Source organism: Scyliorhinus canicula, chromosome 5 (genome assembly GCF_902713615.1).
Source record: "Scyliorhinus canicula chromosome 5, sScyCan1.1, whole genome shotgun sequence".
NCBI classification, from domain to species: domain Eukaryota; kingdom Metazoa; phylum Chordata; class Chondrichthyes; order Carcharhiniformes; family Scyliorhinidae; genus Scyliorhinus; species Scyliorhinus canicula.
This window is the reverse complement of record NC_052150.1, coordinates 26,161,208-26,180,677: the sequence shown is the minus strand read 5'-3', so window position 1 is coordinate 26,180,677 and position 19,470 is coordinate 26,161,208. Positions and strand designations below refer to the sequence as shown.

The 19,470-nt window shown below is 46.2% G+C and overlaps 1 protein-coding gene across 1 annotated transcript in view; it reads left to right on the top strand.

The window, feature by feature from the left end:
• Positions 1-19,470, top strand: part of LOC119965857 (sodium/hydrogen exchanger 3-like) — a 144,084-nt gene that overhangs the window by 103,173 nt on the left and 21,441 nt on the right. Inside the window, exons 9-12 of the mRNA XM_038796782.1 lie at positions 1,951-2,021; positions 2,276-2,405; positions 17,878-17,984; positions 18,893-19,022. Of these exons, the coding sequence (XP_038652710.1) occupies positions 1,951-2,021; positions 2,276-2,405; positions 17,878-17,984; positions 18,893-19,022 (438 nt within the window). The remainder of the gene's footprint in view (positions 1-1,950; positions 2,022-2,275; positions 2,406-17,877; positions 17,985-18,892; positions 19,023-19,470) is intronic.

The window sequence follows — 19,470 nt, the reverse complement described above, 5'->3', positions numbered from 1 at the left end:
TACGTGGCTCAAGTCACACAGAGGCCAAAACACATATTTCCTTGAGAACATTAATGAACTATTTGGGCTCTTATGGTAATCTGACCATATCAGTGAAAAGTCACGCCTTGCCAGTGTTTAATTGCAAATTATTAAAACTGTAGTCATGATGGGAATTGAAGTCACTCTCTCGAGATTAATGTTCTAACAACTGTCAGGACTCCATTTGAGAATCCCCAAAATTTGCAATATGTAAGACTGTGAGGGAAGACTACTAGACCAGGGGATGACAACAAAATTGACAATGCTGACCAATATCTTTTATGTTAAAACAACTTTAAACACAGAATCAGTCATATTAACAACATAGTAATAGTTTTCCAATTAGCAATAATAACAGTCCTAAAGTAAAAGGAAAAAAACTGTAATTCTGCACCTGCCATTGTATATTCCAATTAAGCAACCCAATACAGTTCAAATACCACTTATAAATAAAGTTAACAGTCATGGTTACTTGTTTCTCTGTGCAGAGCTTTGAAGAGAAACCCTTTCAGCAGCAACCTAAAAGTACTTCTGTCTTGTCAAACACTCCTGTTCAACCTAACATCTAAAAGCAGGCCGAACAACTACAGACAGACCTGGCTCCTCCCATTAATTATATCAATTGTACTCCAAGCATAAGGCATTCACCAGTCTCCTATCATTAAGATGTCCCATGACCTGTTTAGCTAGGAATAAATGCAATCCCTCATAAATTATCTACACTCCAAGAGCCTCCTAAACATGAACAATATTCTATTAGCCATCTATATGTTCACAAGTAAATGGTTAAAATCAATGATTATCTCACCTTTACATTCATCGCATGACATAATCATTACATCATCACACCTGACCACTCAGTGGGTGCAGCATGCCAAAGGTTTTTCCTCCCACCACCACCCCTCTCCCAAACATTTAAAGTAGCATTGTTGTTCTGAAGACCAATTTCAATTGAACATCCTATCTCATATTCTGACAAACCCTCTGACAGCTGACAGGAATCACATATTGATGAAATACAAATGTCAATGACAATCATAATTAAGTATTAAACTTCTAAAAAATACAGTGGAATTCAAGGGAAAATCGTCCCACTCCAGGAAAGGTGGTACCAGGGGCAATATTTGAAATGTGTACGATGGGTCACCTCCCCATTGCATTCCTGGCTCCAAGTTGTGGCAGTGAGAACCTGCCCAGCAATGTTGTCTATGAGGTTAATGATGGGACCATTTGGGGCTGGTTGCTGATGCTGGGATCTTCCAGGATTTCCATGCCCCTGCAGTTTGATAGGGACCCAACAGCGGGCATGAGCATCACCAGGGCTCCCTCATACTGTCGGCTGCAAAAGTTCAAAGGCGGCTGCCTCAATCATAATCCTTCCTCAGGTGGGGTGTCTCCTGCACACCGAAGCCTCTAAGGCCTGTAGGCCTTCCTTTTTGTCAAATGTTAATAAGGCTTCAGACACTGTCTTCATTTTGAGGCACCCTCGTGCCCTGCTTGCCTCAGCATCTCCCACCTTTGTTGGTGGGGCAACAGTCCATCTGGTCCTGCAGGCCCTATGATTGGGCCTCTCAACTTGTAAACCTGTCCTCTATCCCCAATTGGACAGCAGCCGTGCAGGCAGCCTGTTAATTATCTGGAAGCTTCTAATTGCCAGTGCACCTCTAACCCACGGAGGGTTTGAGAGCAGAAAATGTTTCTGATGCCTGGAGCATTTTATAGCGCATAAGATTAGTCAGTCCATAGTCTTTAAATATCACTTTTAGATTCGCAGACCTTTCTAAATGGGAATTATTATGCGATAATTTTTTTTGTTACACAGAAAGGAAAAATTTCAGTAAAGGTATTTGAAAGAACCTTGTCCCATAAATTTGCAAGTGCGATCACATTCACTGCCTTACATGTAAAGAATTGTGCCTCTCTTTTAAGGCTTTTGATCACATCATGTCTGCAGTAGAAGACATTTCGGGACAAATTGGACACAACTATATTCAAAACAAGTACGTACATTTACTGATAGATTTTTTCAGTGTTCTGTAAAGGTTGAGCACGGTTCTTATGCGGCCCTTAATGCATAACTTATTAATGTTCCTACTGTCACACTCCCCTTCTATAACATCATGATTTATAATTTCATACCTTCCAAACGATTTCACCTTAAATATTTGCCGCTTTCCAGCTCTTTTTCCGTTCCTCACAGTTTGTTTAGCCGACGTAAACTACAATCCTCTTATTATGGTGCGTTCTATTTCAGGTGGACTAACTTTGATAGAAAGTACCTGAGCAAAATGATGGTGAGGAAATCGGCACAGATTAGTCGGGATAAGATCCTCAGCGTTTTCCGTGAGCTGAATCTGAAGGATGCCATCAGCTACGTGTCTGAGGTAATCTTAACAGTGACCCGTGCAGAAAAGGCAGGCCATGTGCCTGGTGGTTGGTATGTCTGGCAGTACATTACATTAGGAAAATGATGAAAATAGGCAAAACCTTTATGAATCATTAGCCAGGCCTCAGCTGGAGAATTGCATTCAATTATGCGCATCACATTCCAGACGACATTTTCAAGCCTTGGATTGGGCGCACAGGAGATTTATCAGAAAGATGCCAGGGATGAGGAATTTCAGTTATGTAGGGAGACTAGAGAAGCTCCTTAGGCCAGAGAAGAATTAATAGAGGTCTTCAAAATGATGAAGGGTTTGCTAAAAGAAATAAAAATAAAAGCAGTTTCCACGGGCAGAAGGATCAGTAGCCTGAGGGCATAGATTTAAACTAATTGCCAAAATAACCAGGGGGGAGATGTGAGTGCTGATTTTAATGATCTGGTGTGCACCATAGAATAGAATTATGGAATAGTCAAATGTGCAAGTAGATTTTAAAGCGCCTTTCAAAAGGAAGTTGGATGCAAGCTTGGAAATGAAATGTTTGGAGACCTATGGAGAATGAACAGGGGAATGGGGCTAACTGTATAGCTCTTTAAAAGAGTCAACAAAGATACTGTGGACTGAATTGCCACTGAGCTACACTATTCTATGATTCTATCTCTTACTATCATGAAGCTATATGATGTCTCTATGGCTGCCCTTCCAATAGGTTGGTATGTCTGGCAGTACATTACATTAGGAAAATGATGAAAATAGGCAAAACCTTTATGAATCATTAGCCAGGCCTCAGCTGGAGAATTGCATTCAATTATGCGCATCACATTCCAGACGACATTTTCAAGCCTTGGATTGGGCGCACAGGAGATTTATCAGAAAGATGCCAGGGATGAGGAATTTCAGTTATGTAGGGAGACTAGAGAAGCTCCTTAGGCCAGAGAAGAATTAATAGAGGTCTTCAAAATGATGAAGGGTTTGCTAAAAGAAATAAAAATAAAAGCAGTTTCCACGGGCAGAAGGATCAGTAGCCTGAGGGCATAGATTTAAACTAATTGCCAAAATAACCAGGGGGGAGATGTGAGTGCTGATTTTAATGATCTGGTGTGCACCATAGAATAGAATTATGGAATAGTCAAATGTGCAAGTAGATTTTAAAGCGCCTTTCAAAAGGAAGTTGGATGCAAGCTTGGAAATGAAATGTTTGGAGACCTATGGAGAATGAACAGGGGAATGGGGCTAACTGTATAGCTCTTTAAAAGAGTCAACAAAGATACTGTGGACTGAATTGCCACTGAGCTACACTATTCTATGATTCTATCTCTTACTATCATGAAGCTATATGATGTCTCTATGGCTGCCCTTCCAATATGGTGCCGGGACCTTTACCCCCATAAAGTAAAGGGTGGACGGGCGACTTCCTGCCCAGCTCGCCACAAAATTTGCTGAGGTCCTCATTGATGCATGATCAGTGTGCAGTAAATAGAAGATCACGCGTGTTCACCCTCCCTGCCGCCCAACAAGAATTGCACCAAATTTCCTTTCCGCAACTGCGCTTAGGGCTTAATCTACTGGCTGATCACACTGGTCGGAACGTCCTGTCCCGCCGACGGTGCCCCCCCCCCCTATGAGTTTCCCAGTGGCGTGGGGCGGATTCAATGGAAAATCCCATTGACAGTGGTGGGACCAGAAGATTCAACGGTGGGCTGCCTCCCACCGCCGAGAAACACGTTATGGGATGGCCAGAGAATCGCGCGCACGGAGACTTTGGCCAAAACCTTCCAATCCCACCCGAGACGGGAATTGTCGTGGGTGGAACAGACAATGCAACAGACCAGCAATAGGCCCATTGATCTCGGGTGGAAATTTCTGGTCCCAGGGTGGACAGGTCTGGAAAATCCCAACCTTTTGTGTGTGACAACAATGAGATGCGCACATTTCACAGCCGGCTGTGATTGTCCACATTTTTTATTAGGTATCTGCAGGAGTTTTGGGAAGGAGCTGGATACTGCCAAGTCACATGATATGCTACAGTTACCTTGAACAGCTTTTTGTATCCACTCTTAAAATTAGTTTCTTTAAAGTTAGTAATGTCTTCATGCCTCTACTGAGAATGACTTTGCATCACAGCCATCTGAATGCACATGAAAAGATTAATAATCTTTATTGTCACAAGTAGGCTTACATTAGCAATGCAATGAAGTTACTGTGAAAAGCCCTTAGTCGCCACACTCCGGCACCTTCAGGTACACAGAGGGAGAATTCAGAACGTCCAAATTACCTAATAGCACGTCTTTCGGGACTTGTGGGAGGAAACCGGAGCACCCGGAGGAAACCCACGCAGACATGGGGAGAATGTGCAAACTCCACACAGACAGTAATTCTGTCTTCCATTGCCAGATCGCTGAGGGGACCACTCTTCCACAGCACCCTGGACCATTCCTCAGTCACACAGATACCACTGCCCTTTCCTTCAGCCCTTTCCGTGCAAGTGCAGGCGATGCTATCCCGGAACGTAGGGTCAAAACAGTTCAAGAAGCCACTATTCTGGAAGTTGGAAGCCTTTGATCTGACCTGGAAGAGTGGAACCGGTATGCGGAGTGCATAAGGTATTTCTTCCAGGTGGGATTTTGGGGGAGGACTGTCAGAAAGTAATCCTCCTGACTCCATGTGGCATCCCGACTTTTGGGATCATAAAAAGTCTGACTCACCCTGCTGCACCAACCTCCAAATCCTTGATGAGCTGGTTGCTTTGTTTTCTGAACACTGTGACCCCAAGACTTCCATCTTTGTGCAACGGTATCGCTTTAATACGGTGGTGCGGTCTCCGGGTGAATCGGTCACTGACTTTTTGACCCACCTGAGACTCGAGCTGAGCCTTGCGGGTTTGGACCATTGCTCTCAGAAAGTTGAGGGATAGGCTAGTGTGTGGCATAAACAACGCGGCCACTCAGAGGAAGCTGTTGGCTGAGTCACCTTGTATTTGAAATGGGCCATCGAGCTTTCACTGCCCTGCGAACATGCAGAGAAAGGAGTGCAGGAGCTGCAGCGAGTCCATGGACTATGGCGTCCATAGTTTGGCCCATCCTTTGTTTTAAACACCCTATGCATCATGGGACAGTAGCGGTCTGACCAGACCTCCTCCGAAAGGACAGCCCAAGAGGCAATTCCGCAGCCGGGTCAGGATCTCGGAAGCTACCACTGGCCAGTGGGATACTTCCCCCGAGGATGATGGGGAGAGCTGGCCACATTGCCAAATGTGTGGTCGGAGAACTCGTGATGGTCAGAGCCACTAATTTTGGCACAGAGATGGTGGAGGATTATTGTACAAAACTGGCTGGAGGATGTTCCTTCACGAAGCTTGACATGAACCATACTTATTTACAGGAGCTCGACACGGAGTCATTCCTAGGCCTTATTAACTAACATGAGAAGTTCTTTACAAACCTTGCCACTTTATTAGCTCCACTCCACGCAGTGGCGTGCAGAGGTCTGGTGATGCCCGGGGCAAATCTTGATTGTATGCCCCAAAGCCCCACGTAAATATTTCATTAAATATCACCAAAAAACCTATAGAAAACGTAGTTGCACCCGTTCTAGAGCTATTCACTGACCTCTTTATCTTTAGAACATAGAACGATACAGCGCAGTACAGGCCCTTCGGCCCTCGATGTTGCACCGACATGGAAAAAAACTAAAGGCCATCTAACATAGAACAGAACATAGAACAGTACAGCACAGAACAGGCCCTTCGGCCCTCGATGTTGTGCCGAACAATGATCACCCTACTTAAACCCACGTAACCCGTATACCCATAACCCATTAACCTTACACTACGGGCAATTTAGCATGGCCAATCCACCTAACCCGCACATCTTTGGACTGTGGGAGGAAACCGGAGCACCCGGAGGAAACCCACGCACACACGGGGAGGACGTGCAGACTCCACACAGACAGTGACCCAGCCGAGAATCGAACCTGGGACCCTGGAGCTGTGAAGCATTGATGCTAACCACCATGCTACCGTGAGGCCCTAACCTACACTATGCCCACATCCAATAAACTTTTAAATGCCCTCAATGTTGGCGAGTTCACTACTGTTGCAGGTAGGGCATTCCACGGCCTCACCACTCTTTGCGTAAAAAACCCACCTCTGACCTCTGTCCTATATTTATTACCCCTCAATTTAAGGCTATGTCCCCTCGTGCTAGCCACCTCCATCCGCGGGAGAAGGCTCTCGCTGTCCACCCTATCTAACCCTCTGATCATTTTGTATGCCTCTATTAAGTCACCTCTTAACCTTCTTCTCTCTAACGAAAACAACCTCAAGTCCATCAGCCTTTCCTCATAAGATTTTCCCTCCATACCAGGCAACATCCTGGTAAATCTCCTCTGCACCCGTTCCAAAGCTTCCCCATCCTTCCTATAATGAGGCGACCAGAACTGTGCGCAATACTCCAAATGCGGCCGTACTAGAGTTTTGTACAACTGCAACATGACCTCATGGCTCCGGAACTCAATCCCTCTACCAATAAAGGCCAACACACCATAGGCCTTCTTCACAACCCTATCAACCTGGGTGGCAACTTTCAGGGATCTATGTACATGGACACCGAGAGCCCTCTGCTCATCCACACTACCAAGAATTTTACCATTAGCCAAATATTCCGCATTCCTGTTATTCTTTCCAAAGTGAATCACCTCACACTTCTCCACATTAAACTCCATTTGCCACCTCTCAGCCCAGCTCTGCAGCTTATCTATGTCCCTCTGTAACCTGCAACATCCTTCCGCACTGTCTACAACTCTACCGACTTTAGTGTCATCTGTAAATTTACTCACCCATCCTTCTGTGCCCTCCTCTAGGTCATTTATAAAAATGACAAATAGCAACGGCCCCAGAACAGATCCTTGTGGTATGCCACTCGTAACTGAACTCCATTCTGAACATTTCCCATCAATTACCACTCTCTGTCTTCTTTCAACTAGCCAATTTCTGATCCACATCTCTAAATCAACCTCAATCCCCAGCCTCTGTATTTTCTGCAATAGCCGACCGTGGGGAACCTTATCAAACGCTTTACTGAAATCCAATACACCACATCAACTGCTCTACCCTCGTCTACCTGTTCAGTCACCTTCTCAAAGAACTCGATAAGGTTTGTGAGGCATGACCTACCCTTCACAAAACCATGCTGACCATCCCTAATCATATTATTCCTATCTAGATGATTATAAATCGTATCTTTTATAATCCTCTCCAAGACTTTACCCACCACAGACGTTAGGCTCACTGGCCTATAGTTACCGGGGTTATCTCTACTCCCCTTCTTGAACAAAGGGACCACATTTGCTATCCTCCAGTCCTCTGGCACTATTCCTGTAGCCAATGATGACCTAAAAATCAAAGCCAAAGGCTCAGCAATCTCTTCCCTGGCTTCCCAGAGAATCCTAGGATAAATCCCATCAGGCCCCGGGGACTTATCTATTTTCACCTTGTCCAGAATTGCCAACACTTCTTCCCTACGCACCTCAATGCCATCTATTCTAATAGCCTGGGTCTCAGCATTCTCCTCCACAATATTATCTTTTTCCTGAGTGAATACTGACGAAAAGTATTCATTTATTATCTCGCTTATCTCCTCAGCCTCCACACACAACTTCCCACCACTGTCCTTGACTGGCCCTACTCTTACCCTAGTCATTCTTTTATAGAAAGCTTTTGGGTTTTCCTTGATCCTACCTGCCAAAGACTTCTCATGTCCCCTCCTTGCTCGTCTTAGCTCTCTCTTTAGATCCTTCCTCGCTTCCTTGTAACTATCAAGCGCCCCAACTGAAACTTCACGCCTCATCTTCACATAGGCCTCCTTCTTCCTCTTAACAAGAGATTCCACTTCTTTGGTAAACTACGGTTCCCTCGCTCGACCCCTTCCTCCCTGCCTGACTGGTACGTACTTATCAAGAACATGCAATAGCTGTTCCTTGAACAAGCTCCACATATCCAATGTGCCCAACCCTTGCAGCCTACTTCTCCAACCTACACATCCTAAGTCATGTCTAATGGCATCATAATTGCCCTTCCCCCAGCTATAACTCTTGCCCTGCAGGGTATACTTATCCCTTTCCATCACTAATGTAAAGGTCACCGAATTGTGGTCACTGTTTCCAAAGTGCTCACCTACCTCCAGATCTAACACCTGGCCTGGTTCATTACCCAAAACCACATCCAATGTGGCCTCGCCTCTTGTTGGCCTGTCAACATATTGTGTCAGGAAACCCTCCTGCACACATTGTACAAAGAACGACCCATCTAATGTACTTGAACTATATCATTTCCAGTCAATATTTGGAAAGTTAAAGTCTCCCATAACAACTACCCTGTTACTTTCGCTCTTTTCCAGAATCATCTTCGCCATCCTTTCCTCTACATCCCTAGAACTATTAGGTGGCCTATAGAAAACTCCCAACAGGGTGACCTCTCCTTTCCTGTTTCTAACCTCAGCCCATATTACCTCGGAAGAAGAGTCCCCATCTAGCATCCTTTCCGCCACTGTAATACTGTCCTTGACAAGCAGCGCCACACCTCCCCCTCTTTTGCCCCCTTCTCTGAGCTTACTAAAACACCTAAACCCCGGAACCTGCAACAACCATTCCTGTCACTGCTCTATCCATGTCTCTGAAATGGCCACAACATCAAAGTCCCAGGTACCAACCCATGCTGCCAGTTCCCCTACCTTATTTCGTATACTCCTGGCATTGAAGTAGACACACTTCAAACCACCTACCTGAACACTGGCACCCTCCTGCGAAGTCAAATCTGTGCTCCTGACCTCTATACTCTCAATCTCCTGTACCGCAAAACTACAATCCAGGTTCCCATGCCCCTGCTGAATTAGTTTAAACCCCCCCAAAGAGCACTAACAAATCTCCCCCCCAGGATATTGGTGCCCCTCAGGTTCAGATGTAGACCATCCTGTCTATAGAGGTCCCACCTTCCCCAGAAAGAGCCCCAGTTATCCAGAAATCTGAATCCCTCCCGCCTGCATCATCCCTGTAGCCACGTGTTTAATTGCTCTCTCTCCCTATTCCTCATCTCACTATCACGTGGCACGGGCAACAACCCAGAGATAACAACTCTGTTTGTTCTCGCTCTGAGCTTCCATCCTAGCTCCCTAAAGGCCTGCCTGACATCCTTGTCCCCTTTCCTACCTATGTCGTTAGTGCCAATGTGGACTACGACTTGGGGCTGCTCCCCCTCCCCCTTAAGGACCCGGAAAACACGATCCGAGACATCACGTACCCTTGCACCTGGGAGACAACATACCAAACGTGAGTCTCTCTCGCTCCCACAAAATCTCCTATCTGTGCCCCTGACTATTGAGTCCCCAATTACTAATATTCTACTCCTTTCCCCCCTTCCCTTCTGAGCAACAGGGACAGACTCCGTGCCAGAGGCCCGTACCCCATGGCTTAGGGTCCCTGCACAGACTGCTTCTTCCCAGTCCCTCTTACAGTTACCCATCTATCTCCAGTCTTTGGTGTAACTACTTCCCTGAAGCTCCTATCTATGACCCCCTCTGCCTCCCGAATGATCCGAAGTTCATGCAGTTCAAGCTCCAGGTCCCTAACACGGTTTTTGAGGAGCTGGAGTTGGGTGCACTTCCCACAGATGAAATCAGCAGGGACACTGACGGCGTCCCTCACCTCAAACATTCTGCAGGAGAAGCATTGTACTGCCTTCCCTGACATCACCTCTAGATTTAAAAAAAAACAAGAAGAAAAAGAAACGAAGAGCTTACCTGATATTCCCTCAAACCCTGCTCCCGGTGAAAGGTAAGCAAATTTAAAGGCACTCACTCACCTTCACGACAGGCCCCAAGCTGCCTCTAGGTCATCTCTAAGGTATAGGACGGCTGCCTGAGGTTAAATTGCGCTGTAAGAGTTAGTCAATTTCCCCTTAGCGCTGGGATTCTAGGGATATTGTTCTCTTCTTCAGTCATTTTGCTTTGCAGCAATGGGTGAGATGTTATGTCTCGAAAGTTGTGCCTCCCTCCTCTGCAACCCCCATGGAGAAGGATAAGAGCAGCAACGTCATGGAAATATTGTTATGACCCTTGTGGAAACAAACTACAAACAACCCAACTAAGACCAATATACAAAACTTCACTTTTATATTAGCAATCACACCAAAATCAACGTAAATTAAACATGAATTAACAGGAAAATTGCAATAATATGACCGATAAATTACACATAGCAGATACAAAGACATATCTCATACATTTCTCAGTCAGCCCATTCAGCACGTATCACATTCATTTCAGCCACAATATCCTTCAAAACGTTGAACTTCTTCAAATCAAATTCCATCTTCATTTCTCTAAAGCTTTAGCACCAAGTCTCATCAAACAACGGCATTACTTCACCCAATTTCCACAAATATAATTTTCACAGTCGACACATTTCCAGATCCCTTCTTCTTCACAAAACCCTGGTCATGTGGGGCCTGTTTGTGCACTATGCCAGTGCATAAAGGGTCCCCAAATCCAGATATAAAGCTCTGTTCAAGATCCGAGTTCCAGCAGCTTGCAGTTAAGTAGAACATAGAACATAGACCAGTACAGCACAGAACAGGCCCTTCAGCCCTCGATGTTGTGCCGAGCAATGATCACCCTACTCAAACCCACGTATCCACCCTATACCCGTAACCCAACAGCCCCCCCCCCCCCTTAACCTTACTTTTTTAGGACACTACGGGCAATTTAGCATGGCCAATCCACCTAACCCGCACATCTTTGGACTGTGGGAGGAAACCGGAGCACCCGGAGGAAACCCACACACACACGGGGAGGACGTGCAGACTCCGCACAGACAGTGACCCAGCCGGGAACCGAACCTGGGACCCTGGAGCTGTGAAGCATTTATGCTAACCGCCATGCTACCGTGCTGCCCCTGTCTCTGAGAATCTCCCATTTATAGGACCCTGGGCTTTAAGTATAAAGGGTAAGAGGGCAAAAGTTAAGAGGCCATGATGAATCTTTATAAAATACTGGTTCTGTCCCAAATGGGTGCCCCTGGCCCAAATGTCAAATTCTGGGCACGACAGTTTAGTAAATTGACAACTATAGAGAGGGTGCAGAGAAGAGTTTAAAAATGGATCAAAAGATAAAGATAAAGAATAAATAAAACTCACCCATGGTGGCATTGATTGCCGTTGATTCGGGAGATTTCGCGCCCTTTTTGTTCACCAGGCGCGCAGGCGCGCTCCGGCCGACCGCGGTGCGCAGGCGCGCTCCGGCCGCCCGCGGTGCGCAGGCGCGCTCCGGCCGCCCGCGGTGCGCAGGCGCGCTCCGGCCGCCCGCGGTGCGCAGGAGCGCTCTGGCCGACCGCGGTGCGTGCTCCGTTCTCTTCACGCTGCTGCCCCCATCTAATCGATGCCCGGGGCCAGCGCACCGTCGGCCCCCCCCTCTGCACGCCACTGACTCCACGTATTATTGAGAAACGACCTGGAATGATTCTGGGGCGCTTCACAGGACAAAGCGTTTGCTGAAGTAAAAACGCATCTGTGGTCCACAGCTCCTCACGCACTATGATCGGGCTTGACCTCTAATCTTGACATGTGATGCCTCTCCCTACTGCATTGAAGTGGTGCTGGCCCACGGTACGGATGACGGCATGGTACGCTCCATTGCTTTTGTTTCAAGGATCCTGGTGAATGCAGAGTGATGTTATGCTCAAGTCGAGAAGAAGGGCTTGGCGGTAAATTTTGGTATCAAAATGTTACACCAGTATGCTTATGGGTGACATTTCTCCATAGTGACAGTCCACAAGCTACAGCTCAGCCTTATTCAGGGAGGGTAAGGGAATTGCACCATTGCATCTGCTAGAATTCAGCATTGTGTGCTTATGCCCGGCATTTAAGAATATTAGTTTCAACACCCCCCGGGCATGCAGATTGCCCATAATAATCTTTATTATTGTCACAAGTAGGCTTACGTTAACACTGCTATGAAGTTACCATGAAACTCACCTCCTCGCCACACCAGCGCCTTTTCGGGTGCACAGAGGGAGAATTCAGAATGCCCAATTCACCTAACAGCACGTCTTTCGGGACTTGTGGGAGGAAACTGGAGCACCCGGAGGAAACCCATGCAGACACGGAGAGAACGTGCAAACTCAGCACAGACAGTGACCCAATCCGGGAATCGGAAACGGGTCCCTGCTGCCGTGAAGCAACATTGCTAACCACAGTGCTGCCGTGCCACCCTCAGCCGCCATGCATACCATGCCGACGCCCTCAGCCGCACACATTGCCAATAAGTGCCCATCCCCACCAGTGGCAGATGATGTGGTTGCGACTCCCAAGTTTATGGATATGTTGCCACTGACGGCTATTCGGGTGCGTGCATGGGTGCAGCAGGATCTGGGGCTGGCGAAACTTTGCCTCATGCTACCGAGCAGTGGAAAAAAGGGGGCCCTTTCTGGAGCTCTCCGGCCTTCTGGCCTGAAGTTCTCGGAATAAAGTGTCGAGCACAATGTCATTTTGTGGGGAGCTCACGTGGTCATCACACTGCAGGGTCAGGAATCCCTGCTGCTGGACCTTCACAGTAGACACCTGGGTGCCCGCAATGATGTCTGGTGGGCCGGACAATAGGGACATTGAAAGGGCCGGGAGTTGTCTGGCATGCCAAGAGCATCATAAGCTCCTACTGGCTGCCTCCTTTCGTCCCTGAAATTGGCCAGGTCAACCGTGGGTATGTCTACATGTGGATTTCGCGGGACCTTTCATGGGGTCCGGGTTCCTTGTTATCGTGGAGGAAACCCACGCAGGCTTGGGGAGAAAGTGCAAACTCCACACAGACGGTCACCCCAGGCCGGAATTGAACCCGGGACCCTGAAGCTGTGAGGCAGCAATGGTAACTACTGAGCCAGTGTGCCGTCCACATTCTTGCGTCAAAATAGCATTGTTCAAATAAACCTCTCAGATGTCCCTTGTAAAACACTAATAAAATGCAGTGCCTGATTTTGCCAGGTCCCCTGTTCAATTAAATATACCTTTGATCTACTTTGTCTAATTGCTTAGATTGTCATACCAGATTCTCAGCAGGATGGGTCCTTTTGAACAATACATTTATAAATGATTGTGATTTAGCTGAATTGGACAAATTCAGCAATTTTGCTGTTGTCAGATCACAGAAAATCATGACTGCACCATAGACCATGCTTGCGACAGTGCAATGATGCACTTTCAGAGACTTCATTAGAAACACAAAAGGTATTTTTTCATAAGAAAAACTGCATAACAGTACAGTGGGGCTGCACGTAATTCTTTGCCTATCTTCTGCCTTGGGCCGATTTACCTACTCTGCATCCTAATTGGTCCCCAAGCAGGTGACCCTTACTCGGCTGTGTTGCCCTCAAAGGGACAATCACCACAAATCATCCCCTCCCTTTAACTTCTTTATTCAATCTTCAATAACTAATTACTCAGTCCTAACTTCTAACCTAACATTGTGGACATGTGTTGGGAAATTATGAATTGAATCTTGAGGGTTTCCTGTTTCTTAAAGAGTGGCGTAATTCTGTAGTCTGGGATGCTTCCACAGGATGGACATTAAGAGGAACAGCAATAACTGGTACCCCTTCTGGCACAGACAGTTCATTACTACTTGTTTCCACTGAAACATATGTTACATCTATAAAAGGTTGATCAGGTACTTTGGTGCTTACAGGTTTGAAAACATTTCTTGATGGTGTTATGACCCCCTCAGGGGCCAAGCACTATGTTGTATCCAATTCCCCATCCAACACCATGGAATTGAAGGGGTGGAGCTGCCCCCCTGACTAAGGTTAAGGGGGGGGGGGGGGTTGTTGGGTTACGGGTAGAGGGTGGATACGTGGGTTTGAGTAGGGTGATCATTGCTCGGCACAACATCGAGGGCCGAAGGGCCTGTTCTGTGCTGTACTGTTCTATGGGAGGAGTTTCACAGTATATAAACCACGACCTGGGTGCAGGTGGACGGTGTCCCTTCGGAGTGAGGAGTTATAGTACTTATGCTTATTGTGTATAGTGTAAATGAACCTTGTTCTTATCTAGCTTACCGTGCGTTCCATGAAGTATTTTCTCTCAGCCACTATACTGCCGATGAGGATGGGTTTGGAGCTGCCGCAGTCATTTGGCTTTCCACCACCAACCCACTCTGTCTAGGCTTGGAGAGGCCTCCACCGCGAGCAGAATGATGGCGCTGATCAGTAAGTTGCCAACGAATGGCCCAACACGTTGAGCGAGTGCAACTTTTTTTTCATACCAACTGCATCACGGGTGATGAACAACTGTCTGTTACACTGCTGACCACCGTCGGTGGTCCGACCTACACGCTGATTAAAAGCCTAACCTATCCAGACAGGCCAGAAACGCTGCCGTTCACGATATTGGTCGCCTTGGTGAGAAGCATTTGAACCCATAGCCCCCCGACCATGTTCCGGAGATACGGATTCCACGCGGCCTTGCAGGCCCTGACTGAGCCCGACAGGGGGTTTCTGGCGTGCCCATGGACACTCGCCGCTCTTTGCGAACAATCCGTACTGGGCTTCCAGACGTTGGAACTTTGTGACATGGGAGTCAGGTTGACTACTTACACCGGGGAGCCTTTGGACTGAGAGAGCACCATCCATGTTCCCGTGTTTTATGGGGACCAATCGACTTGTTTACCATTGGTGGTGGTCGCGGCGACCGTTATTGGCTGCGTCGTCTGCGGTTGGATTGGCAGTGTGTATGTCGTATATATCCTTGCGAGCTGGAAGGAGTGCTGGACAAGTTCCCGGGAGTCATCGCCAATGGCCTTGCTACCATAAAAGACCGGTGGCCATGATCAGCATGGATGAGAACGCTCAGTCCCGTTATCTCTGCCCCGTCCAGTGCCGTACACACTGTGCCCCAAAGTGATCAAGCTGGACCGGCTGGAGCGTTTAGGCATCATTCACCCCGTCTACTTTGCAGATTGAGCTGTGCCGATGGTCCTGATAGTGAAGCCTGATGGTTCCGTACGTCTCTGTGGAGGATATAAAATCACTGTGAACCAGATGACCCACCTCAACTGTTACCTGGTAGAGGCCCCATCCCTCGCCACCCGACGGAGCTGCGCTCTTTCCTTGGGCTCGTCAACTATTACGGCAAATTCAGACCCAATATAATCCGCTCCACCAGCTCTTGAAAAAGGGGCAACAATGGACCTGGGGCTCCTCGCACCAGAAGGTGTTCGAGGAGGTTAAGCGACAACTATCATCCAAGTAACTGCTAATGCACTGCAACCTGTCGAAGCTCCTTAAGTGTGAGGCCTCGTCTTAACACATCGGAGCGGTTCTAGCACACGGAATGCCAACGCTCAGAACGGTCGATAGCCTTTTCATCTCGCAAGCTTGCTGATGCCGAATGGAATTGTGTCCCCAACCATTAGGTTCCGTGCAGGCTATAACAATTCTTTTTGCCGATCCTCTTTTTGTTCAATAGTTCCTAGTTTCTTTTGAAGCCTTTAATTGCTGTGTTTCTTCCAATGGGAATCCATCATGTTCTTACTGGATTTCACAAATAGAACCTTCATTTCTACTTATCTGAACTTAAACCAAACTCTTTGTGTTTTGCTGTTGGCCAGCCCTCTGACCAAGGGTTGACTTGCTTCTATTCTGCAATTCTCTCATTGCCCTTATTGTGGGATCTTTCATTGCTCTCCTTCTGGGGTCTTTTGTTGCCCTCGTTCTAAGGTTATTCATTGCCCTTTTTCCGGGGTCTTCTTTTTCCCACTTTCTGAGATATTTCATTGCCTCAACTTTAAGATATTGTCGCCTACTCTTTGCAGTCTTCCATTGCTTTTTTCTGAAGGTATTTTATTACCACAAGGTTTTCTGATGCCTCTTCCTGGAGATCGTCAATGCTTATGGACCTTTTTTGAGTTTCCCCCTATCTGTGGTCTTCTCCAATTTTCACTGAGCTGTTAACAGCTGCTGGCTTTCTCTCTCTGTGTTTTTCTGGCACTTTTGAAGTTTTGGTGAAAACTTGACGGTTCTTTCCTGAAAGTTTAAAACTTCACTTTTACTAATGGTAAGTCCTTTTAGTTTTTTTATTTCTCCTGGCTGTTTGGAGAGTCTTTAATTTCTTCTTTTTGATGTGCTGTTTTTACTTTGTGTCAATTTCACTTGCACTCGGTCCGATGGGGCAGTTGTGTTTAAACTGGTTTAACCTTTTTTTTCAAAGGTTGAGGACTTCTCTTTAAACAACTTCATAACTTGTCTGTTTGAAGTCCATCACTTGCAGGGATTGTTGCCATGGAGCTTGTCAGTTTCAGCCTCTTGATATTCCCGCGCTCTGGGAGTAGCTCCTTGGAACATTTTTTTTTCACTTAAAGCCTGCTTTCTGCGTCCTCTTCTTTAAAATAAACTTTGCAGTAACTCTCTTTTTAAACTTGAGTTCCATTAAAATAAGACTTAAAGCCACAGCTCTTGCTTCACAGGGTTATTTTCTCTTGATTTTTTTTCTTTATATATTTCTAAACCTTTGATTGGACTGGTCAATTCAGGCTTGTTCTGCATCAGTCTCTCAGCCTCTCCAACACACTGAGCCTCCTGGACTGCCTCCTAGTCTACTATGTAAATGGAGATATGTTTCTGCATTTCGCTCACCCTTCTTGTGGATTCTGACCCAGGGGTCTTGCGATGTTCTCTCCATTGCTCACCCAATTTGTACCTGTCCATCTTTTCTGATTCTACATTACTCAGGGTCTGGCGATATCTCAATATCGCAAATGGATCTCTTCGCCCAAAGAGAGACATTCAGGTGAGTATTTTTTTTCCAGACTTAGATTAAAACAGGATACTCACAGGTGTTGGACCAGAGGCAGTGGCATGATGATTTTATCCTCGTCGCCAGATGTAATTATGCACTTTCAGGGACTTCATTAGAAACACAAAGGGTATTTTTTATTAAGAAAAACTGTACAGAAGTATAGCAGCTAGCACGGTTGCACCTAATTCTCTATATGCTTTCTGCCTAGGAGAGGACTCCACCCCCTGGGGTAATTTACCCACTCTGTGTCCCAGTTCGTCTCCCAAGCCAGGTGACCCTTACTCTGCAGTGTTGACCTTAAAGGAACAATAACTACAAATCATCGTAGGCAGCCAGTCTTCTTGTTGGTCTGGGGTTATTGCAGCAGCTTGGAATGCATTGGAATCGTTGATCATACCATTAATCAGTCCTGGTCACAATTGTGATCAAAAGTAGACTCATATAGTTCAAGTCTCTGGAGAGCGGCTTAACCTTCTGACCCAGATCAGAGAGATATATCTTTACTTGCCATCTACTTTAATTCACTAGTTATGTGGGGTATTCCCTATACAGAATTCACTCCTCTAGATGTCTGCAGCTAAACTGCATTGAACTATTTTTGCACAGTTAATGTCTGACTCTTGTGGCTTTTCAATTCTTTAGGGAGAATGGCAGGGGTCCTTGGCATTTATGCGCTCGATCAGTGATGTGAATGTTGACTTCACCGGCCCTCGTTACACTGCCCTAGATTCATCTAACTCTGCAGTGTTGTAAGTATCAGCCATAAGAGAGTTATGGCCCAATTACCTAAAGTATTTGACTATCGGGCATGCGCAGGGAGAGCTATATTGTGAAAGTGCAGATTCCTGTACACCTCTTGAAACACTGCCCTGCAGATTGAAATGTGAACTACGTGGAAAAACCTGAATACCAGCTTCAAATCGTTTCAAGGAAGACTTGCATGCCTTTCATGACCTTGGGATGTCCCAAACTGTGTTACAGCCAGTGAAGTGCTTTTGCAATGTAGCATTGTAGTAAACACTGCAGCCAGTTTTCAGCTGAAGCAATGTGATGAAGACTGGATAATCTATTTCAGTGGCTTCGATTAGGAGATAAACATTGGCTAATTCATCAGGAGACCTCCTATGCTCGTCTTTAAATGGGGCCATGGAATATTTTACTTTCACCTGTGAGAATAGGTGAGGCCTTTGTTTAATGTCTTCTAAAAGCTCAGGAGGCCCAAGAAGGTAAATCCCAAAGAACTTCAATTCTACAACAAAAGTAAAGGCCGTAACGTGGCTTACAGCTGCAAGGTCCCAAATGGGACGACAGTTCTAGCCAGTCCCTGGCTGGGTCGGCTTTTATAAGGAGATCCCCAAGAGCCCCAGCTGCTGGACTTCCAGCCAATAGCGGGGGAGGTTGTATTCCATGAGTCGCACGGGGAGATCAATTGGGGAGCCCTCTGTGGGTCTCATGAGGGTTATTACATGTCTCATCCAAAATGTGACATGTCCAATTATGCAGTGCTCCCCCAGTACTCCACTGTGAATGTTTGCCTGGACTTTATACTCAGGTCACTGAAATAGGACCTAACCTACAACCTTTTGACTCCAAGGTGAGATTGCTGCTAATGAGGCCAAGTCTGACACGTTATGACAAAACATATTTATTTTCCTAGGTGTGAAAATGCCAGTGAGGTGTGCCTGGATATGCAAGCGACTGAGAACAGAGCAAAGAGCCCGAAGGATCGAGAGGAAATAGTCACTCACCACATGTTACAGCAACATTTATACAAACCCAGGCAACGGGTAAGGAAACTTATGTGGCCCATTCGGGCTGTTTGTGCATCTTCCCTTCTGGATTTGGGAGGTGTTCAGAATTCTAAGTTGTGCATTTTTGTTTTTTAATTCAATTTAAAACCCAGGTGTCGGTCTGATAAATACCAAAGCACCAGCTATCGTCACCTGACATCCAGTTGTTCTAGCTGTTGCTGAATAAAAGCAAAGTACTGTCTCCGAGTAAATATTAATCACTCTATTTACATATATTAGCATTTTCTGCCCGGGATCTGGAATGTTCCAGAGAACAAGTGGGGCGGATGCGACCTCACAAGCTCAGAGAGGTAAAGCTGGCTCTTCGGTACAAACAGGCAAGAAATGTAATTTTTATGAGCGAACTGTGGAATTTTTAATTTTTGCAGTAAATTTTTTAAAAATCATTTTCTTATTTAATTAAAGTTTGATCTGAACACATTAA